Raw genomic sequence first — 24580 nt, 5'->3', positions numbered from 1 at the left:
TAGATGCGTATTATATACTCAATATGTATAAGTATATACATGTGTATGTGGATATATATATATATATATAAGGTTATAACTGTACGTGTTTAATTATAATTTCTCTGACATCCTCGCGATCGATCTCAATTTTCAATTTAATTTTCAATCTTGAAATTCAATCCAATCAATTATTACACAAGTGCCCTGGAGCAATCATTCGTCGACTATATATATATATATATATATATATGTACTATATATATATTACATATGTGTAATTATCTATATTTATACATGCATCGTTCTTAGGCGCCTATCAAATATTAATTATATCAATACATCCTCAATAATTTTCATTTGTATAGGATATATATGCATATTCAATGTGTTCATTATGTGTATATACGTTTATCGTACCTGTACAATCTTTGGTTATTATTTACTTATTTATTTTCCTTCAAGATAACGCAACGTTTGCATATAAACAACGCGACTTTGCAGACGCAGTGCTTTGAAATTTATTCATAGAATATAAATTATATAATATTAAATGATGGATAAATTTAGGGTCATGACATTATCACGTATAATAACAGAATTCGCGATTACGGGGATAAAACCGAGTGACAATCGGTCGATTTTATTATATATATATTATATATAATATGTAAGTCATTTCAATTAACGGAAATGAATAATGAATATTTTCAATTGACTGCGATTAAGAATATAATGTATATGTTTATATACATATATGATACCTGAGCTGCTGAATTAACCGATGAGAAGCGTCGTGCTGCAAGTCTGAACCAATGAACCAAATCACTTGGGTTTTACAGGCACGTCACACATACACTGACGAATATCGCGGGTGAAAATTTACAAGGTGGGTTAAATTCACGGGCACTGGGTCATCGGCCAATAAATAATCGATACCGCAAGTCGCGCTTCGTTCGAATCGCAGGCTCCGATTGTGCAACGAAACTGCAACGCACGTGTCGAACGGTCGCGGTGAAAATTTATCGAAGAAAGTTAAATCGACCATCCGCCAGTCAACATGGACGCACTTATCGGTGTGTCGAGAATCTTTCGTTGTTAACAATTTCTGCTAACGAATTTATTGAAAATTTCACGATGCAAACCATTGGAATATCAAGTAGGCACCTGAAACTGATTACCTGAATTTTTCGCAAATTTTTGAAAAGCTCCGAGTGGGAGAAAAGAGCCCAGGACGAAATCGTCCATGCTGACCGTCAACATCGGTAAAAAAACCACGCGGCCGGCGAAAGGGTTTCCACTTCAAGCACTGTCACACTTTGGTTCGATCAACTACGAATTACGGAGTTACGGTGAGCAGCTGTTGCTCGCTTCGCGGTTCGCTCGAGACTGAATTTCTTGATCCGAATTTGGCAAGCGCCGATTTCTCGGACGAGCGAAGAGGAAATGTAAACAAATACAAGATTTCGGCACTCGGCTCAGCGACTTGGGTCTGATCAGCTTGTAACAGCCTCGATATTACGCCGTGATAATAACGCTCCGACGAAGATTGTGGAAGTAAACAACGCGTGTCTTACGGTGCGCCAAGATACGACTCTTCGCCACTCAGGTACGGAGAACGAAAAGGCGGACGAATTTCTTTCCGTAGTCTCGCAAAAGTTGGGAAAGTGCGTTGGACAAATTTAAAATTTAGATACTGACAGATCAACAGAGAAGGGTTTCGATCATTGGCTTTCGCTGTCGCTCATTCCCATAGTTTCGCGAAGAACGTCACGTCCAGCTGCGAGCGTCGACGTACTAGCATTTATCACGTATAAAATATGAAAGGATCGCACGCAGAGTTCTTCTTTTCCGTACAACGATTGGGGCGATATTAAAGTTGAAAAATTGCAGATCGATGCAGCTGGAAAACACACGAATATCTCGTTTTTTCCACACTGTACATTTTGACTGTTTCCATGGTGAATGTCGGGGAGTGGAACGGAGAATGACTTATTTTTTTTCTTCTCTTTTTTTTTTTTTAACGATACTGCTTTTTACCTGCAAAAAATCGCTTCTCGCGCACCCGCGATATTAAACCGTGAAACGGGCGAGTGACAAAAATATGGGGAGGCAAAAACGACGAAGACGAAGATAAAGACAAGTACGTAAAAGCGAAGACAGACTGATTGTGAGCAAGGGGATGGCGTTTGTTAGCGCGCGTGTTAGTTCACAGAGGCATGGCGTTGTACAGGTCCAAATTTGGGTGGTAAAATAGCGCCGTTGCCGTTGCAGCTGCGGCTGCGGCGGCGGGGGCGGGATTGTGGGGCGTTGGGGGCGGCGGGTTCAAGTTCGCGTGTATGTGGTTCAAATTCAGGCTCAGGGGCGCCACGTGGGCTCCGTTAAGGTTAAGGTGGTTAAGGTGGTTAAGGTGGTTAAGGCTAAGGTGGTTACCTGTTGGGTAGGGGAGACCGAAACTAGGGTATCCTGAGTAGCTGCGCCCTGCCGCGTACGCCGCGTACGCTGCCGCCGGGAAACCTGCGAACAGACGGAAAATGCTTCTATCACTACACGGAAATTACCTCGTGAGGTACACATTTTCCAACATTTGCGAAATCGAGTTGCTCGGTGTTTTTATTTTCTTTAAAGGTACAAAAAAAAAAAAAACTCCTAAAAATAAGTATGACTTTTACAGCGGAATGTGTATCGATTGTAAATTCATCGTGAAGACGTCATTTTCAGTATCACGAGTATATAAATTAAGTTGAACGATTCTAGACCATTATTCGAGTTTTAAAGTGCGTAAAAAAAAATAAAGAAATAAATAAATAAAAACAAAGAACACAACAAAACCGTATTATTCTTCAGCGGTGGAATCGTTGGTTATTCAAGATGCGAAACTTCCGTACCGACGGCAATTGCTGTTCAGAGGGGACTTGAAAATCCCCTTGATATTGTAAATCAAATTTCAATGCTTGACGCACAGCTCTGAAGAAATTCACCTCCCCTTAAACAGCACGACGCGCTTGATAAAAAGCATTCGAATGTTCGACGGGGATTTAAAAGTGGCGCACTCGAATCGGGGGTGAGTCACAGTCACGTTCCATGCGATATACACGTATTTATACGTTGTATGTACAATTAACGCGGACGAACGAAGATGATGGGTGAGGATGCTGTATTGGTGAAATGCGTCAAGGTTGTGAATAAATATACTTATGTGTGTATATGATATAGCAGTTTGGCAAACTCACCGTCAGGTAATGCTCCCAGGGACCACATAAAATCTATAAGGAAAAACAAGCAAATTAATAATGTTTCAACCATAATCCCCGTGTATAAGTTTTGTGTTAGTATAACCAGAGGAAGTATGTATCAAGGATATTATGTATGTATAGTAACTTTCGAACTTGGTAAATTTCTGCAACGAGTTACCGCACGATCTGCATATCAGCATATACATACAACTTTATCACCACACCGGTATAACATACAATTTGTGCTTAAGTACACCTAACTACGAATTTGTAAATCGTTGCGGAAATTCGGTCATTTTTTTCCTTTGCTCTTTGTTTCTTTTCTTTTTTTTTTTTTGCAATCAACGAAACAAAAACGTGTTCGTATGAAGCGAGAGTTAAGTGAGAGTTAAAGTTATTATGTGTTATAAAGTAGGGAAAAAAAAATATACATACATATATATATGTATATATATATAACAAAAACTGAGAACAGAAGAGCAAAGTTATTTTTTTTTCTTTTTCTTTTTTTCAGAGAAAAGACAGAAAGAAAAATGTAAAGAAGAAGAAGAAGAAGAAGAAGAAGAAGAAAATAAGACACATATATATATATATATGTATATATATATGTATGTATGTATGTATGTGAAGCACTAAGTTTTTGTAAACAAGAAAGGCATCCATGAAATTTCATAATTTTATACTAATAAAAACCACACATCTAATTTGACTATCGTTTTGACTAACGCTTGACTATACTTTGACTAGATATATATGTATATAATTTACTATATGCTACGCGACCGTGTAATAAATATATATATGTATATATTTCAAAGCTACCAAAAATTAAACTGCCCCTATCTATCTATGGTTATTAATAGCCATTAATTATCCGATTGATTATAGATTTATACAATTAGAGGATGATATATATATGTATATAACTTTCTATTCCCACTATTGCACTTAAATAACAATATTATGTGTATGTAATATTCTTCTATACACGAGTTCGCACTGTCCCTCTGTTGTTTTTTTTTTTTTTTTTATTCTTTTTTTTTTGCGCACAAATTTTTCACAAAGACAGAGCACTTTCTTATTTCGGTCAACTTGTACAGTAGAACCCCGAGCGCTGCTGCAGGCCGTCCCGTAGACGACATCGGAAGTCGGCTCATCCCCTCCCCGATTTCTTGCTTACATCCGGCCACCGGAAGTCGGGGGAAAAGAAACGGAGATCTACTGTACGCCGTTACCTCGTAGTAAATAATTGTGCAAGGACCGAATGATCGATACTTTTTTTCGAAAATTACATTTCTTTGTTCATTTTTTTGTTTGTGCAGGTGAGAGAGAAAGAGAGAGAGAGAGAGAGAGAGGGAGAATGCGGACCGTTTTCTACGACACGTAAATTATATATGATACAATATTAATAAAAACACCGATCACAAGCTACTGCTGCACTACGTGATTAATCTAGCGCTAAGTTATTTATTCGTAATATAAGTATTTCACATTTACTTATCAAGATGACTATGTATAGATCAATCGATTTATTCTAGCGATGTATATGTATATTGTATAATACACCGATATACACACATATATACGTGATATATGTGCATATATGTATGTATCAATAGTATATTATTAATTTCGTACCTAGTCTCTAGATGGGCTGGTTTTGATTCTGTTTGTGTAATCTTTTTTTCTCTGTTACTTTTTTTCTTTTCTTTTTCATCTCATCGTTTGCGAGCATAAGAATCACGTTAATACAATAAACAATACCGTTTTTTTCTCCTTTTTTTTTTAGACTTGCTTTTACATTTATTAACCGTATTTCATTCATTATATATGTGTATACGTATGGCATATTTATGTGTACGTGGGTGTGTGTATATATACTTTCTGGTAAGTGTCGTAAATACGTTGTATATGTATATGTATATTAATAGGATACGTTAATATAAACAGAGAATACAAATGATATGCGATTATTATATGTATATATATTATAGACATTATTCACAAATATATATATATTCATATGACATATGATATATGCGATAATGTAATGAAATTCGATGTGGCAATAATCTTAGTTAATTTTTCATTTAATTTTTTTCTTGTCAGTTTCCTTGTTTGTTTGTTTGGCAAATATTTTGACACTTGAATTTATACACGCGCACGTTCCAACCGAGCCTTTGATGTGAAATTTTTTGAAAAATTTCTTTTCTTTTCCATTCGTTACTCCATTCAAATGATTCACTGTTTCATTAACAGTTTCAAACCAAAATCCGCCCCAAAGCACAACTATATTGTAACGTTATATATGCATGTACACATATACCTATAATAAATTGTATCTAACGATTATTAAGATCAATCTGTCGATATAAGTATATATGTATGTATCGGCTACCTAACGATAAGTAGTTAGATTCTTAGAGAGGGGGTGAGTTGTTTGTTCTACTTACGAAAAGAGAAATAGTAGGCGCCACTCGGGCAAAGTAGTAGCTATGGTGGGTAGGTATGTACGTACTTTCTTTTTCTAGGACACACGTCTGACGCATACACACATGTATATATATATATATATATATGTATTTGTACATATACGCGTATATATACATCCATACACACATAATTTATATATGTATACGTATATACACATACGCGCACACACACACACACACACACATATATATATATATGTATTAGGGTGATTCAAAAAAAAAAAATTAATTTTTTTTTTCTTCCAAATAGGCTCAAAAGTTTCTTTTGGATGTAAAAAAATTATTGTGAAAATATGAGCCCTTAATATTAATATTAAGATAGTCCTCATCGCATTTTTGTAATTCCCATAAGAATAAAATGGGAAAAATTATTTTTGCTTCTTCTGATTTTTATACCGTTCATACAACTGATTGACTCATAAATCGCTGTTATAATCTTTATAGAGAATTGAACGCTCTACAAAAAAGGTTTGATAACATTTTTTTATTAGTCCACGCGTTCAAAAGTTATTGAAGATCGAAGTTCAAATTTTTTAAAATTTGATCGAATTTAGTGAATTACACCGAAACTGTTGGTTTTGGTGACAAATTAAGGATCAAATATTTCGTCAAACATTAAGGGGGATAGCCACTGTGAAATTTCAAAAAAAAAATTTATTTAAGGATCAAATATTTCGTCAAACATTAAGGGGGATAGCCACTGTGAAATTTCAAAAAAAAAATTTATTTAAGGATCAAATATTTCGTCAAACATTAAGGGGGATAGCCACTGTGAAATTTCAAAAAAAAAATTTATTTAAGGATCAAATATTTCGTCAAACATTAAGGGGGATAGCCACTGTGAAATTTCAAAAAAAAAATTTATTTAAGGATCAAATATTTCGTCAAACATTAAGGGGGATAGCCACTGTGAAATTTCAAAAAAAAAATTTATTTAAGGATCAAATATTTCGTCAAACATTAAGGGGGATAGCCACTGTGAAATTTCAAAAAAAAAATTTATTTAAGGATCAAATATTTCGTCAAACATTAAGGGGGATAGCCACTGTGAAATTTCAAAAAAAAAATTTATTTAAGGATCAAATATTTCGTCAAACATTAAGGGGGATAGCCACTGTGAAATTTCAAAAAAAAAATTTATTTAAGGATCAAATATTTCGTCAAACATTAAGGGGGATAGCCACTGTGAAATTTCAAAAAAAAAATTTATTTAAGGATCAAATATTTCGTCAAACATTAAGGGGGATAGCCACTGTGAAATTTCAAAAAAAAAATTTATTTAAGGATCAAATATTTCGTCAAACATTAAGGGGGATAGCCACTGTGAAATTTCAAAAAAAAAATTTATTTATTAATCATCCTTAAAATAAATATCCTTATAATAAATTTTTTTTTTGAAATTTCACAGTGGCTATCCCCCTTAATGTTTGACGAAATATTTGATCCTTAATTTGTCACCAAAACCAACAGTTTCGGTGTAATTCACTAAATTCGATCAAATTTTTAAAAATTTGAACTTCGATCTTCAATAACTTTTGAACGCGTGGACCAATAAAAAAATGTTATCAAACCTTTTTTGTAGAGCGTTCAATTCTCTATAAAGATTATAACAGCGATTTATGAGTCAATCAGTTGTATGAACGGTATAAAAATCAGAAGAAGCAAAAATAATTTTTCCCATGTTATTCTTATGGGAATTACAAAAATGCGATGAGGACTATCTTAATATTAATATTAAGGGCTCATATTTTCACAATAATTTTTTTACATCCAAAAGAAACTTTTGAGCCTGTTTGGAAGAAAAAAAAAATTAATTTTTTTTTTTTGAATCACCCTAATATGTATATATGTATATACATATATACAGACAAATTATTAAGACATTACTATTCATATATGGCTTAATAGAAGTGTTAACGATAATGCTATTTGTTTATGACAAGTACATATATATATAAATATTAAGTATATAGATACCTATGGTACATATACATGTAGTACTAGACGTATAATAATATAGCTTGTAGGTATTTTTTTTTTCATTTTTCTTTTTTTTTTTTTTATATAGGTTTAGTACAGCCGCTATGGTCAATTCTTCGTGGATGATGCTAATGTATGCGTGTATCGCGAGGCCATTTTTACACATGTATCAAATTGTGTTCTAAAAATTGGAGAGTGAAATTTTCCAGAGCTCTTTCAAGCGTTTCACTTCTATATACTGCTGCGGCACGAGTTGCGGTTCAAAATTTCTTCCTCCACGAAGAATGGCGCCACAAAAATATATATTCTAAACTAACGTAATAATAATAATAATAATAATAATGATAATATTGATTAAATATCTCAACGCTATTACTATCTCAAAAGATAGGAATGTATATATCAATGTATAATACTTTAGTAGTTGTCAAAATTATTATTTCTAACTAAGAAAACCTAAGACTGCGGATTTGCCTAATATCGGTAAACTAAATTTCAAAATATTCGCCTATATGCCTAGTGATATTATGTATTATATTATGTATTGGCTCTCGATATGTAATTCTATTACACGACTAGTTAATTATGCGGCTGTAAAAATATACGTTCATTTATATGTATATATATATTATTTTTATTAATTTTTTTTCTCCTTTCTTTTCAACTATGCTTGAATATCGTCAATATGATCGTCAAACACTGTCGATTATATAACATACGTTTTTGATAATAGTCAGCATTTTTCGCCTCGTCATTTTATCAAATTCTCTTTCGCATGATGCGCATATATATATATATATATATATACGCATCTATTTTTTTGTAAATATATATATATACTCTAGAGTACGTAAAAACAGTTTACGACACTGCACACGCGTCTAATTTCTCCGAGCTATTATGAAATTTCATGAAGTTATGGAAAATATTGTTTGGAAAAATTTCCTCATCAAACTTTACGTTATTATAGCCGTAAAATCTGTGCCTCGTAAAATTTGCATAAAATCTTTCTGCGCCTCGTCCATATTATTTTATAGCAATTAATTTCACCAACATATTTATAGTTTCACGTCGAATGAAAACAATAAAAACAACAATAATACTGATTTAGAGCGCAAAAAAATGTTCAGCAAGTCGCCGCCCATTATTATCACCATATCTGGTATATATTTTCTCTCCTTTCCATTTTCAAATCACTCTCCACGTTCACGATCGCCGCTCGACGTCCTTTTCGCAACGCCTTTTACACCGATGCAAGATGAATAATTACGATGACGATGATAATAATAATAATAATAATAAAAGGCAAGAAATTCTAGCAACATCGCGAATGATAAGGTAGGTATACTTTTGCCCGAATTAATGAAGTCGTCCGATATCTGTAAAAATTTTTAACTTGTAGGATCTCGAGTAATCTGCAAGTTGCCAGTCCGTGACAGAGTGGAATTAGTTTTCGTTTGAGTGTTGCATTGAACTTTCGAAGATCGTCGGTACGGATTCTACGGTAATTCTATTCGACTTATTCCTATTCTCATCAATAACAACTATCAATGCTAAAGAAACTAATCGCTGCAGCGTCCGATTACGAAGGCGCGGTTCGCTCTTTAATCGGACTTGGTCGTTGGATTGAAAGTTTCTATATTGCGTTGGACGTTAGACCCGCGGCTTCGTCAAACTTGCCGAAATTTTTCATATCAGTTTATCTGCTCTTGGCCGCGCTGATCGTGAAGGACGAGGAAACTTGGTCGATTAATTCACGTCTACGAACTAGCAACTAATTATACGTAATAGTGTAATAGGAACATAATCTCGGCAATCGAACCCTCGGTGATTCACTTTGCATTATTCACACTGTAATCTTTGATTTCACAAAACTATTGCAACTTGCGAAAGTATTGGAGTACCTAAGCATCATCCAACCGTAGTACAGTTTATTCCGGCAGCGAGTAGTATAAGCCGGTGTTATAGATTTATTGAGAGAAAAAATTTATAGGAACGATACCGCGAGTATAAAGATCAATTGAGAAAGTTTCCCGCCCTCCGAAGTTCAGAGATCAATGAAGCGAAATGTGATACCTTCGTAACTTGCCTATCGCTTGATCGCTGCAGCTGTAATATTGACGTCGCGTTTACGGTATTGAGCATTGAGAATATTATTAATATTCTCTTTGAACTGATAATCTACACTCGTATTTTCACTAAACACTTTGTTTATTGTCTAATACCTGCGACTGCGCTGCTACACAGTTTATATAATCAGGATTTACCTACTTTTAAAAATTTTTTTTGCTCCACTTTCCTAACCACGATAATTTGGCACACTACTGCAGTCTTTGCATAACGATTATTGCTGTACATACCTACAGTTTGAAAATGTTCTCTCTCACAGCTAATTTGAAAATGAGGCCCCGTCGGTAATCTACCAAGTTTTATTACACATGTATATCTATCAAGACCCTAAATGGGCATACGAAACTGAACTACATATTTCTAATATCTACCAGTCTACGATCACAGTGTTCCTGAACTGAGCCTGTCAAGTGGTCTCATTATTTATTAGTTTATCCGATTGCGTAATCAGTTAACCTACTAAAAACAACTCAAAAAAGATATGACATTGTATTACGCTTGCAGTGCAATCATCATCACGCGACGATCGCACCGTTATTGCACTGCTGATATGTAACCGAACGACGTTTTTGTTTCTTTGTTTGATTTTTTTTTTTTCGTTATTTCATATGACGGGCTACTCTATACTGTAACGGGGTTGCAATGGCGGAATAAAGAGGCTTCAACGGAAGATGACAGCTCGACTTTTCACCAAATTTCTATATTCTGTATCGTCTTATTTGATAGTGAAAAATTGAATTTGGAAACCTCTCCCGCGTTTTTCCCCGTAACGAGGCCGATTGGTCCGAGACAAATGACGTCACGCGTGGTTACCTCGAAGGTGGCGCCACTTGCAAAGTGCCACCGATTTATTTACGGTCAAACAAACCGACGAAAAGCAGTTTAGTTCCGTCTGTTGTGTAAATATATCCACGTCAGCCGTTTCCGATGAAGGATTGGTGTCGGAAATGAAAGTGAAATGATATTATCGAAAAAGATAACGATTCAAGATGGATCGAAATCATAAACGAAAGAAAAATGAGATGAGCATAAGCGCGTTTACTGAGGTCGAGAGAGGGGCGTCAGTATCGTGGGTCATAGGCCGATAGTCGGGATCGGATGGTACATCGGGCCCATGTCGAGACCCTGGACGCCGAGCAGGTCGCTCATGGAGTAAGTGAGGGTTGCGGCACGCGGAGCGGCCGCGGCGGCGGCGGCGGCTGCGGCCGCGGCCGCGGCGGGGTGATGCGGCCGATACGCGGCCGCGGCGAGGGCCCGCTTCACGTCGTAGACCGCGGCGGCCGCTGCGGCTGCGGCTGCCGGGGCCGCTGCGTACTGGTACGTGGCTGTGGGCGAACTGGCCACTATTGGGCCCAACAAGTGGTGGGGGGTGGCGGCGCTCGCGGCTGCAGCTGCGTGCGCCGCTGCGGCCGCCGTCGCCGCTGAGGGGAGGGGGTACGGCGCGTACCGGTAAGTCGAGGGGGGAGTCGCGACCATCACCAACTCACCGTAAGCGCCTCGACCTGCCGCCCGCGTCTTGGCCAGGTTCGCTGGTAGCATCACTTCTTTCGGCTGCGCCTTCTTGCACTCAACCTGAAACACAACGCGTCACTCGGATCACCCCGATTCCTCTTCATTCCCTTCCCCTCCTCCTTGGATTCCCCTTTCCTGACAAATATTTCGGTTATTCCTCAACGCACATCTTACCCGTACAAACACCAGGGGAAAAATATTTCTGAAGGGCTAAACATGAGAGTCATCTTTTTTGATTCTTCTGAATATGCGCTGCGTGTACTTTAAACATTTTTTTCAAGATAAACAGTACGTCTGTCTATATTGCGGTAGATGTAAATGATATAAATTATGTGGAGAATTTCAGACTCCGTTGAACAAGATTCTAGAATTGACAATTTTCGCTGCGGAATTTATCTTTACGCATTTACAGGTGATACCGCATCACCGGAAGAACGAATTGCTCCTCTGGTTCGCACTTACCCCGCCTCTGCAGGTGATTCTTTGAATCTGAGAAGTGATTTACTTAAGATTTGACTTGGAAATTGCTGAATGAACGAGAATGCCTTGTCCAATTTCACATTTCCGTTTGATAATAACCACGTTTAATCATCCAGAGAGTGCTAGTGAAGAAGTGTGGGCGTATAAAGATGTTGATGAAAGAACCGGGAAAGGGAGGGGAACCACTTCATCAGTTCGATTCTGATCTTCGAACCAATCGGACGTTTTCAATAATGTATATACCAATAATGAATTTGAAGAAGTATTATATACGTCGGGTACATAAGTAACGGAAAGGTGGTTGGTCCCTCTTCTCGTAAACTTGAATTCCGAATGGAAACTGATTTTCCCGATTACTCGAAGATCATTAAGGTACATCGAGTGTCCGTACTTCTCATATTTCCGCCAATCCAACGAAATGAAACAGAAACTTCGAATTTGCAAATTGCAGAACAATATGAAATAAAAGTTAGTAATGTACCGAACACACAATACCTATCTTATCCATAAAATTTTCAAGACATTGTCTAAATGGCAGGGTTAATCATGAACATCAACTGCGTGAAACAGGTACAAGTATAACAAACAACTGAGCTAATCGTCAGTCATCTGTATAACAACGTCACTAATTTTCCCAAAAAGAACTCCTGGTGATCAGAAGCCCACGGATCAAAAGGACCCAGGGTAAAGAAGAGGGTAGAGGAGATCCAAAAAGGGGATGGAAAGGGTCGCAGGTAGGGCAGAGGGAACAAGGTGAGCCCGGCGTGTGTCAAATGCAAACAGCGAGTTAATTAAGAACCCTTCTATACTGTCATAAAAATTAACGCCTTCCACTGCACAGCTGGTGTGCAAATAGCAGAACTTGGTTTGATAGATCTCGCATAGTCGGTCGCAGGGTGCAGAGAAAGGGTTCCGTACCGACGTGGATAAAACGGTTCGACACCTACCATTTTGTTGTTGATCTCGTGGAAGTGGATTTCGCAGACCTTGTCGACGACGTCCTCGCTCTGAAACGTGACGAAGCCGAATCCTGAAACAGAGAAGAGAGCACGGAGTGAGTTGCCGAGTATTTTACCGTGGTTATGGTACAGCGGCTATCGAGCTCCATGCCCGGAAGCCGGAAGCACTAACTCTCGGTTATCCGGAACGACATCAGCTTGGATTCACAAGTCGGGGGACATTTTGGGCAGCGAAAAATCAAGAACCGAGACGGGGATTAAAATCGCGCCTGCGGCGCAGAGCTTCCCGGGGTCGGGAGGAACTTTTTAATATTTCTTGATTCCTGATGATTAAGTTGAGGGAGAAACGAAAACGGTATTAAAAGAGGAGAGGAGTTTACCGGGGTGCAAAACGGAGCTCGAGGAGTCGAACCGGAGGCTGCACCCCCAGCTTCTGTCATGTTTCGGGAATACCTTAGCTAGTGAAACAAATGAGGCGCAACCCCTTCGGTACATTATTCAGAGGGTATTTGCCTTCTCTCTCTATCCGGGCAGCTGCCCTCGGCACCCGGCTCTCTGTCCCCCGGAGTGAACGGTACAGTGATTAAGTTATAAAGTTGGCACGACGTAAGATGCTCGCCGTAGTGAGAGTGGCGGGAGTTACTTAATTTATGTAATTTATAGCCTCCTAGACCCCTTCTCTCTGACCCCAGAAACTCCTTCCGAGATGCCGGTGAGGTTCTTGTCAGCCTCATCCCTCCCCCTTTCTACCCCAACTCTCTTCCTTGAGACTTCGACCGACTCAAACTCCTCTCGGTAAGTGGTGATTCATCTACCTCATCATACGTTTTAAGGTATTTGCACCGTAGTCTTTGAATCTCGATCGAGAAGTCGACACCCCGGCGATTTAATCGCCAAAACGTCCTCCTTTTTGGAAAAGAATGACGGTGCTACCGATGAATGGATGAGCGAATGAGTATCACGTAACCCGTAAATCGGAACACGAAGAACAATGAATGAATTGAAAACGAGGGACTCTTTGATCTTCACAATCTTTTGGAAATACAGAGTGTAGATATGTATCATTTTTGGCCACCTTGGTCCCATCAAATAATCCACTTGTAGCTGCATCCATTACAGAGGTATGTGGATAAAGTGAGCCTGGCCACAAGCGTTACAAGAGTGTTTGGTTAGCTTTGACCATGGTGAAGATTAGATTTTCAATTAATTGATCGGTATAAAGAATTTATGTTCAATACTTATCGTTAGTTATATTTTTGTTGCGATTTATTTAATAATTGAATAGATTTGTAGTGCTGAAAGCAATCGAACCGCTTTAGATGGCTGATCAAAGATCGCGAAATGTCCACAAATGATGCATCCGTCTATCCTAGAGCCCCAAAAAACAGGTTCGTAACAGTTTCCGTCCGTCAGTTGGAATCATCGAGAAACGAGTATAATACAGAGCGTCTATTTTTTTTCCCAATCAGACTTCCGGGTAACTCATTTCACGGCAAGCAATTCCGAGATATTAGTATACGAGGGTCGACCGAGTTTGGCACGTAGTTTTTGATACTGGTAGGTAGGTATATTGGCTTGATTTGATCAGGGGGCTTGTAAGTCGGTCAAGGAAGAATATGAGGCGGTCGTCTCACAGTGGTATCTGGTTTCGCAGAGCTGAGTGGGTATCCACGAACCCCGTAAAATCCTTACTGCACGTTATCTGGCTCGCGAGAGCCAATCAGCATCGGTTCTTACGAGCCCCTCTTAGCCTCTATTGAATTCTCTCCATACCGTCGACACAGCCGTAACCGAAGACTGTGCAACGTGCTGCATGAACTGACTCGGAATTGCGGATGCGAAGAATCGATGCATATGAGAGTTCGCGTCTGCTCCTCTTCTGGCTTCTCCTTATCCCAGACATTCGCATCCCAGAATGAGGTTTCCGATTTCAGGAAATTCCCACTCAACTCGTTGGCGCATGAATTATCCTCGTCGGTTAGGTCCGGCTCAGAATGGTGAAATGCAACTTGCGATCATCGCGGTTGGCGAACGAAATTCGCGAGTGATATAGCGACGATTCCTTCCTGTGTAGAAAATTTTCTTTTTTTTTTTTTACCGATTGAAGAGGGCGACCGGTTCCCGTATTCTCTACCTTTCGGATCTGCGGAGGGACCGCGCAGGCCAATTCAATTCTCGCGACTTAATAACATCGGTACCGAGGGATCGCAGAGATTAAAAAGCCCGCGGGCCTGAGTCATGGGAAAGGAAGATGAAAAAAGGAGAAAGAGAGTGAGTGAGTGAGTGAAAAATTTGAATATTTTAATACGGGACGGTGTGCAGGGTAGGTATTATATTTCCTGCTGTAGGGGGAAAATTTCACTCCGTATCTCCTCTCCTCTCGCTCTCGCTCTCTTTATCTTTCTCTTTATTTTTCCTTTCCTAATGAATGACGGTACCCGGGCCGTCGCCAGTCGAGAAATAAAAAACCGCAAACGCGGTGGGATTATCCTTCGCTTATATTTAAATTCGCTGAATCCGGTCCTCGTCCTTTTCCGCACCCTGGAATCAATTAGCCCCGCTGTTACTTCACTGCTTGCGAACAGTGATAGAGTGTATGTGGGGACGTCCGCTGTGATATCGCGACGCGGTTATACCCCAACTATATACGGATAATTTAAGGAGCTAGGGTGTTAAAAAAAAAAAAAAAAGAAAAAACACAAGCAGAAAAGAAAAGAAGAAAGAAAAAGAAAAATTTTGCGAGGAGGGGAATAAGCTCGGATATTTCAGAGCTTTTTCACAGGAATGAACGCAGCTGGCGCGCGTGGTCCGGCTTTTCGTTGTGAGAAGATGGAGCCTGGAGCGTCCTGCTGAGCCGGCAGTTTCCCCCCTTCGTCGAGGAGGAGAGTTACTGCCTATCTGTTGGACCGTCGGCGAAATGCGTGCGAGGATATCGCGCGGGTCTCTGGCTCTGATAAAATAAATTCTCTTATGAAAATTGGGCTGCAGCCGAGCAGCCCGCTTGAATTTATCTTCAACGACTCGTTTCTCAAAGCCGTCGCTCTGTCGAACGGATTTAAAAAGAACTAGGTCAACAGGCGTAGATTTTTTTTGCAATATTTATCGGGTCCACGGATGTTAATGTTTAGGTTTGTAGATGGAAATTCAGTAATATATATATAATCGTGGAAGTCGGCATGACAATGTTGTCAGAATTGAGTATCAAAATATTTATCTTGAATGACACAGGTTTGTTATCAAAAAACTGCACAGGTTTTTTTATACTGTTTCTTATAGATTTTTACTCACCGAAACCGGGAAACATATTCGAAAAATTCGATCACGTCAGGTTTTTTTTATGCAAACACCTTGTATTTTGTAAAAAAAACTGTACGCGATGGAGGGAAATGGAAGTCATTTTTGGATTCGACAGACTCGAAAACATAAGATATACCAAAAACATATCACGCAGCTGAGAGGAAATATTTTTTCGCAGATCTGTGCTACGGGTAAGCAGTTCATCGAATGTGTCTGATATTTGGAAAGTTTGTCGGTGATAAAGATTTTACCCAGTGGCTGGTTTTCGTCCAATTCCGATCTGTCGCGGGTGGGGAAAGATTTTCGGATAAAACAGCCCTCGAGAAGGCGACGGTGAATTACGAGGGCCGCCATTAGGGGCGTCGGGATCATTTGATTTGAGATCTGAGGGCAAAGTTCTCGACGACGCGAACTTCCCAGACCCCGAACGACATCCGCCTCTTCGCAGCTCTCTCTCAAGTATAATGGGCGACCCGCTGGCACCGTCGTCGGCATTGTAGCGCCTCGTATAGAACCTGTTTGAGGCTAAAAGCCACGACGCTCAGGAGAACGCGCCTTCATACTTTTACCCAGCATTCAAAGTGTTAAAAGGTTCTCCTTTCACCGGGATGTCGCCAAAGCGATTCAAACGGTACAAATAGATGATTCCGGGCGCTTTGATCTGAATTCGAAAAAGAAACCGCCCATCCCCCCTTATTTCGATCTCAAACTTTCTGAAGCAGCTGTCTTTTCCGGCATCGGACAACCCGCCGGCAGTTTTCCTAAATATAAATAAATTTCTCAGTCTTAGGGTGTTGTTACCGACGAAACTGAGAGGCCATTCACAAATGGAACGACTGACAAACGCTTTTAAACAATTTCATAGTGGTTTCAAGCAATTTCAAACGGTTTTAAACCAATTTCAAGGAGTTTCAAACAGTTTTAAACTTATTCCGAGCTGCTTCGAACGATTTAACGATATTTCCAAATCGCTGTAAACTAGTTTGGGTGAGTTTAAAACGATTTCAAAGTGGCTTCAAGCGATACCAAGCTGTCCGAAACCGATTTTGAATAATTTTCAGGCTGTCCCGGATCGGATTGAAGTGATTGTATGCGATTTCCGAGTGATTTTACGCAAAAATAATGTCACGATTTGAGCAAGAAAATAGCCGATACGTAACAAAGAAAACTCAAACTGCACTGAAAGCACAAAGGGCTCAAGCTCGTCAGACGCTACATTTCTGTTAATTGATGAGGGAGCGCGGAGAGCTTTGAAAGCGTGCGGGATAAATGGGCGACACGCTATTCACCCGCGAAAATCGTAATATGGAGGGCGATCAGCGCGGAGCGAAAGCTCGCATTATCGCAAATTAATCCGCACTAACGAGGGAACAATCAGCGAGCCGGTCCGCGTGCGTCGGCCAATCTTCCTCGTTACCACAGCCGCTCCTTGGCCTCTCGCTATCGCGATCGACTTCGGGGCCGGGCAGCGAGTCCGGGCAAATTCGATGCTGCATAAACGCGGTGCAGGATGCAGAGGAGTATTGATCGCTCGGTGGCGCGCTTTTTGGCCGCTCTTCTCGATCCAGGAGCTTTGGCATCGATTTGCGAGCTTGAAACCCCCCGCTCAAATCCCATTTCGAACACCAGTGCACAGCCAGCCGCCCGCCCGTTAAACTTTCGCCAATTTGGTTGGCTCGGCTGGCTTAACCGCAAGAAGGAAACGTTGAACCATCATCCGCATCCGAGAGTGCTGCTGCACAGCGGCTTCGTCTGAGCTCTAAATTCCTCGAGGTTATACGTACAGATACAGCTCTCGGAGTGTTTTCACCGCCAATTACTTCTCTCGATCAAAGGCGGCGTGGTTAACGGGAATTCGCATTCGCCGAAATTCAGTGAAATTCAACCCACGCCAATCGGCGTGATCACGCCGCGATTCAACCCAGTTTAAACCACCAGACTCGCCCTGTCCATTCATATTTTGCAATTAATCTGTGACGTGTCAGAAATCGCGATGGTTGTCTGGTATCGATTTGACCTGTGTCAAATTTTCCCACTTATACGGAACAGATAGACGGACAGATGGACAGATATACGGTTAGATAGATGAATAGATCGATAGATAGATGGACAAATTTCAAATAGTGATACACCTCTTTTTATTATCCCGGATATTTCGACTGACTAAAGCAGCGATGATTGACAAGTAATCGACGAGCTGGCGAGAGATTTCGGTATATTTCCATATTTAGTAACGTTCCGGGGTGTATCCAAGAGAATAATCGATTCAACCGGATAAAATTTTGAGGTTGGTTTCGTCTTGGGACGAGAAATACGCGTATGGAAACCGAATCGCGAACATCGATGGTTTAATTCTCCTTGCTCGAGTTACGGAGACTGACCGCTGGTGTCGCTGCCTACTTGGCCAATCCGCACACCGATACTCTGGGTCCTCGATGGGATGAATTAAGTTGGGGAAGGTTTCGCCAGGGGCAATAAAGGCGGGTTGCTTCCGGCTGCCCGTTTACGACCGTGTCGTAGTTTCTCGGGCAGATTTAACGAGTCATGCGGAGGTTCGAGTGTTCGTCGTGATGGCGGAACGATCGGCTGTCCAGATAGTAGGAGCATTCCTATCCTTCTCCGTCACAGCTCTTTTCACTTGCACAGTTTCTTTCGTTAATTTTGCCCCGACGCGACGTGCAGCTACCCTATATTCGACGAATATAAAAAACCCCTTGACGCCTGTTGACTGCCGACAACTCGACCCAATTTTTCGAAGCGGCACGAGGTTTGTTTAAGCAAATAAACAAAAATCGTCAGATTTAAATTTCGGTAATTAATATATATCCGAGATTCAAGGCGTATTTTCCCGAACTGTAAGAAAACAATGATCTTGAGGAAAAATTTATAACCTCTCGGTTCGAGTCATCAAGCTTGAAGGGGTAAATTAGGGGTGAGTGAAAACTCGACAGACAAAAGGGTAAAGTCGATGGAAATTCGAACTCCGCGACGAGATTCACAGTTTTCTTGTCGCCTGAATTAGGGGTTAATTGGAAGAAGGCGAGATAAATGGCGAGGATTCGGTGGTCAATAAATCTCGAAGATGAATTCATCGCTTCTGTAGGACTTCGGCAGAGAGAAGATAGATAGATAGATAGATAGATAGATAGATAGATAGAGAGAGAGAGAGAGAGAGAAAGAGAGGGAGAATCCGTGAGTAACTTTGTTTAATTTGCAAATGAAGGGAGCAGATGAAATTGAAGGGAACGGTTTCCCCGGGCTTTTCAATATTCATTCGAGGGAAGGAACGGCGAGGTTTGCAAGACGCGGTTCCTAGGACGTTACCAGCGAATCTGCAGGGTACGTGTCATATTTCCCGAGGAATAGCCCACGCGGTGGTCGGTCGAGCTCGGTGGGCGCCAGATATCAACTTGTTGATTTACACCGGCCACAACAGCGCAATTTAACGTCCCACTTAAATCACGCTCTCTCGAAATGGTCCGAGTCCAAGTACAACAACGATAGCGTCAAACGCCGCAGGATTAATGGAACTATTACGATATTTAATTTATTTTTTTTCTTTCATAAATCAATACCAGCTGCAATTTCGCACGGAATCGAGATCAAGATTCTTACAGGCGATTCTTAGATCGATTATTACTGCTGCGCGAAAATTCCAATCTTGATATAAGTTACAGTAAAAATTTGGCAGTAGTTTCCCTTTCGGTACAATTAGTAATTTAAAACGAAATTTCACGATTTTACAAACGGTTTGCTACTTTCTTTTAGCGTATTGGTACACACACGTGTACGTATATACAACAATATACATATATACCACTGCGGGTTTATCGACGAAAAGATAAATCAATTAATTACCGGCTGCCTGCTGTCTCTGCAATAGATTAATTAGAAAATAAGCTCGGTCACGTTAAGCGGGTATGTTCACAGCTCGATTCCGCCTAATCGTAATCGATCATGCGTTCTATACGAGCGAAAGCGCGAGCTTACATCCCTAATTGCTCCGCGTTGATGAAGCTCGATTTTGATGATCGAGAGAATAAGGGGAACGTTTGATCGTCATTTTATCGCAAGAATTACCTGAACGCCGATCCGAGTTGCTATGATAATTAAAATTTGCTGTCGTCGGCAAAGCTGTTTCATCCGCACTGCTTTACAAGTACTGCGTATTTTCCATGCGACAATAGTGCTGCTGTTAAATATTTCAAATTCGTGCAGCGTCATGTAATATTTTTCAATATCGTCCATGCACGTCTCTATACGTACATCGTTGGAATCCCGAGTGTTAGAGGGAATTCGTTAGGCTAATTTCAGCCAGTCACCCCGAAGCATATCGTACGAAGCAGCCTGAACGGTAATCCGTTTGAGCACCGAGGTATAATAATTTTAATTTCTCCGTTGAGTTACTTAAAGCACCGTGCCGACGTCTGCACAACTCAGCCCTCGCGGTACGTCGACGGGGTAATTTCTTATGATTATTTAATGCCGCATATATCGCACGGTGTGAAATAGGAGGAGAGAAGATGAGGAGTGGTAAAATGAAAGATAAAAAAATAAAAAACAAAAAAACAAAATAAATAAAAGCATTTCCCTTTCGGCGTTCGTTTATGAAAAAAAGGTAATCTTTACATCGGTGTGACGAAAATTTGGCGAATCTTCTTAACCCCCGCCTTTCCTCGCCCCTGTTGTTTTGTTCTTCGTCTTTGTCACCGTCGGTGGCCGTTTCACCTTATCGTCAAGGCCTCCTTTCACTTTTTTTCACTAAAAACAAGGGCTTTACTGCGTAGTTTTGACGGCGCCATTACCGCGACGGCGAACAACGCCGTAAGATATAATTGAACAGAATCCCTCCCCATTATGGGTGGCTATCATTTTCGAGCGTTTCGCCCTCCGCTCATTTGGGGGATGAAGCCTCGGCCCGAGAAGTGGTACATGTATCGCATTTGTCAGAATGCCCCATTCCGTATGTACGCTGCGTGTTGCCCATCCGAACCAGAATTGCGCCAATTTATCCCGCAAAGTGGCTTAGTCCGTTTAAGGTGGCTCTGGAATTTCAGGTGCGGCCGACGTATCGCTGTCGGAACCGTTCCTAACCGTTCCTTACGTCCGCACAGACGCGGGAAATATTCCCGAGAATTCTCGAGAATTCCCGAGAATTCCCGGCCCGATGCGGAACGGCGGAAATGAGTTTTTCGCCTTTTCCCGCTCTCCTCTCTCCTCTCGCTTCTCTCATCCCGTCGACGCGGAGGGAACAAAGCTAAGAGAAAACGCGTTCCTGATTGCGAATAATAACGACGACCTGCGCGACGAGGACCGCAAGGACGACTTCCTTAATCAAGAGAAACCGCGCACCGCCCGCGGATCGTCGAGGATCCTCGATTTTGCTTTTGAAGAAAAAAATAACGAGCGCCTTGAGTTGTACAGTACACCTTGTACGTACAAGACAGGTATACTTGTACAGGCGGGTATTCCGCACAGTCAAATCCGTCCAGATTCACGCCGACAGATTTTTTTTATACCCGTATATAGTAAAGATCGTCCGTATTCCTCCAGGACTCTCGATCAGTTATTACTGATAAAGATAATAATTAAGTGTATTGATCGGGAATAGCTTCTCGATAAATCTCATCGAAGAAATAACCTTGCACAAGGACAATTCGATCTTTCCACAAACATGTACGTTATACCTCGACGTCGGAAGTTTAAAACGCGTAACGGGGAATCGTATAAGAATTACATACATGTACATACATATACATACACGATACATACGGTATGTACCGATGCATGTGTGTAACTCTATTTTCCGAAACGGGGCGCGTAATAAAAGTTGGATTGTAAATCAAAAGAGTCGAAGAAAAACAAGAAGAAGAAGAGGGAAAAGAAAAAGAGGAGGACCGAGAAGTCCTGGATGTTGCGGATGAATGTACAAAGGACCTGCAGACGTTACACATTTATATAAACGCACATGTATCGTACGCCTACACATACGCCAACTCCGAAGTAGCCCGGTCGGCCTATTTTATTGTTTCCTAATAAAACTTTCAAAGCTCTCGGCAAATTTCGTTAGACTCTGCACAGTATGACCGTGTATTTACGATCTCGAAATAAGCCGTGGTCCTTCTATCAGACCCATCGTCCGCATAGCCTGCACACTTCGGTATTGACTCTTTTCCTCCATCTTTATCTACCCCCTGATAAACCCTGGGTGAAAATACAGCGGGGCGGAAGAAATAGTGAAAATGGCAGCCACTTCGCCCGACGAACTCTCGACGACTTGCAATTAGGGTTACTTATTACCGTCCAACTTGTAACAGATAGAACAAAATGTTTTCAATCCCCTGATAGAAAACGTGGTCGTTCGCTACTTGTACGCGCCACGCCGTCATTTTGTTATTAATTTCCATGACAAAATTCTGAAATATTCTTGAAACTGCGAATAATAAGGCCGTCAAACTCGAATCGCTCCGAGTGTTTTCATTTTCTTATAAAAAAAAAAAAAAACTTCCAAACATAAGTATAATTTTAGACCGTCGAAGCTGTACCCCGTCCCTTAATAATACACCGTCTTTCCGAAGTACGTATACATGCAGCCCACACAGTCAGACGTCTTCGGCAACCCCTCTTCCGCCAGGAGTGGGTATTATAATTTCGGTGGCAATTGTACGGCCGTGCGGTAGCATCTTCTCGTTAATACCAAAAGCCGAAGCAGGTTTCCCCGCATTAGGCCGGACCGCAGTGGCCGAGGTAATCTCAGCCATGTGTATCCATTTCCTACCAAAACGCGCTAACCGGTCAATATATGCACGACGCCCGGGTTATTATACCCACCTCCCAAGTAGTTTAATCCGTTGTAATTCGATGCGAATATTCGAAGCGATCCCCGAAGCAGAGTCGGTTTTGATTAGTCGGATTTTCGAATATTACACCTTGCGTGAGATTCTCATCGCTGTGTATACGTGTAATAAAAAGGTACGCGAACGAACCTCCCGCACGAAAAAAGTTTAAGAGAGTCGGCGAAGACTCGCCCGCTTTCACCCCGAATTTCAAGTGACCGTGCAGATAAACTCCGGATTGACGATCGACCCGAAAAAATCCTGATGGCAGGGAGAAAATTAGAAGGCTGATATACCTGCATCAGAGGGGAGGAGAAACGTAGCGCGGGGAAAGGATAAATTAGAGGCCTTGCAATAACCCTTTCAGTTATTGCGGCTAGTAAAAAAAGTAGGATGAGGATCAGGATTAGGAGGCGGTGGGCGCGGGTGGGAGGACAGAGAAGAATGGCGATGAGGGTGCGGAATAGAACGGAGCAGGCATCACGAATGTAGGACATAAACCGCTATCACTGACAATAACCGTCTGCTCCATAAACCTCAGCTGCCTCCTTCTCCCCAGGTAACGAGAATAACGCGTGCGATGCGAGTGTATAATATCCCAGGCGACGAGCCCGCAACACGAGGTTCCATTAACTCTGACCTGGGGGCAGCAGCGGCAGCAGCGGCAGCCGGAAGAAGAAACGGAAAATCGTAGAAAGGGTGGCTGTTGGCTGTTAATCGAGCGTCTTGAGTGCCGAGCTGTGCCGAATACTTCTGCGGCTGTCGCGTTCCGCGCAACAAGCCCTGCCAATCCCGATTCCCGAGAAGAAAGGAAAGGGGGTGAGGAAAAAAACGTCGGTGGTGTAACGAAGGCTTAGCCGCGGCGATTCTCCTTCCTCGGGGTCGGAGGTTTTGCTCGGTCAGGGCAAAAAATACCACCTCGCTCGCTTCCTTGACGACGCGGATCGACGGGGAGGAACGGGGGTGAACACTTCCGGTGGAATCTGATTTAAGACTCGCGGACCTTACGGGGGGCGAAAACGCGTTTGGGGATGACACCGCGGGGTGTAATGAGAAATGGTTCGCCCTTCTCGACGGAGGACGCGAAACCGGGCTTAAGTAATACCGGGCTCCTTCAAAAGAGCTATCAGTCAACCCGACAAACGTATAAACCCGCAGGGACCGATCGAAATTACCAAATCTCTTCCCCTAGAGGAATCCAAAAGGCCAGGGTGTTCCGCCTCGGCACCGCGACTGCATCCAACTTCCTCCGAGGACTTGAAGCGAAGGCTGGATTCTAGGGTGGCAGTGGTTTAGCTTAGACGTCAGCGTATTTCCGCTGGAAACTAAAACGGGGACATCGGGCGAACGATGAAACAAAATTTTTCCCGCGGGCTGCGCGATTCTTTAATTTTTTTCAACACTTGTATCACAATCGGGAAAAAATGCGTATGGTAAGATTTTGTTGGTGGTAATAATATCTTTGAAAAGGGTGGTTTATACCTGAGTTAGCATGCAGCCTGCCACTAAAATTGTTTCTCTTCAATCAGGGTACGAAAATTGAGTTCACGTTTGTTTTTGACGAAAAAAGTAACTCGCTGAAACAGCAGATTTTAGCGTTAATGTAGTCGTGGCTAGTACTCAAGCTGTCGGAACAAAAATTTCCGCTGCAACAGCAAAGGTTTTGCAAGCATAGCCAA

At 41.3% G+C, this 24580-nt stretch overlaps 1 protein-coding gene across 16 annotated transcripts in view; it reads right to left on the bottom strand.

Moving 5' to 3' along the window:
- Nucleotides 1-24580, bottom strand: part of Rbp6 (RNA-binding protein 6) — a 406618-nt gene that overhangs the window by 29963 nt on the left and 352075 nt on the right. For all 16 annotated transcript variants that reach the window (XR_011177226.1, XR_011177227.1, XM_069136327.1 and 13 more), the window contains 4 exons: nucleotides 12757-12839; nucleotides 11305-11389; nucleotides 3213-3245; nucleotides 2413-2496 (listed from right to left, as the gene is read on the bottom strand). Coding sequence is in view for 14 of the 16 variants with exons in the window: in XM_069136327.1 (XP_068992428.1) it covers nucleotides 2413-2496; nucleotides 3213-3245; nucleotides 11305-11389; nucleotides 12757-12839 (285 nt within the window). In the remaining 2 variants the exon portion in view is untranslated. The remainder of the gene's footprint in view (nucleotides 1-2412; nucleotides 2497-3212; nucleotides 3246-11304; nucleotides 11390-12756; nucleotides 12840-24580) is intronic.

The sequence above is a fragment of the Neodiprion pinetum genome, chromosome 5 (assembly GCF_021155775.2).
Source record: "Neodiprion pinetum isolate iyNeoPine1 chromosome 5, iyNeoPine1.2, whole genome shotgun sequence".
Taxonomy (NCBI): Eukaryota; Metazoa; Arthropoda; class Insecta; order Hymenoptera; family Diprionidae; genus Neodiprion; species Neodiprion pinetum.
The sequence above is the reverse complement of the archived record's forward strand: the minus strand, read 5'-3'. Positions and strand labels throughout refer to the sequence as shown.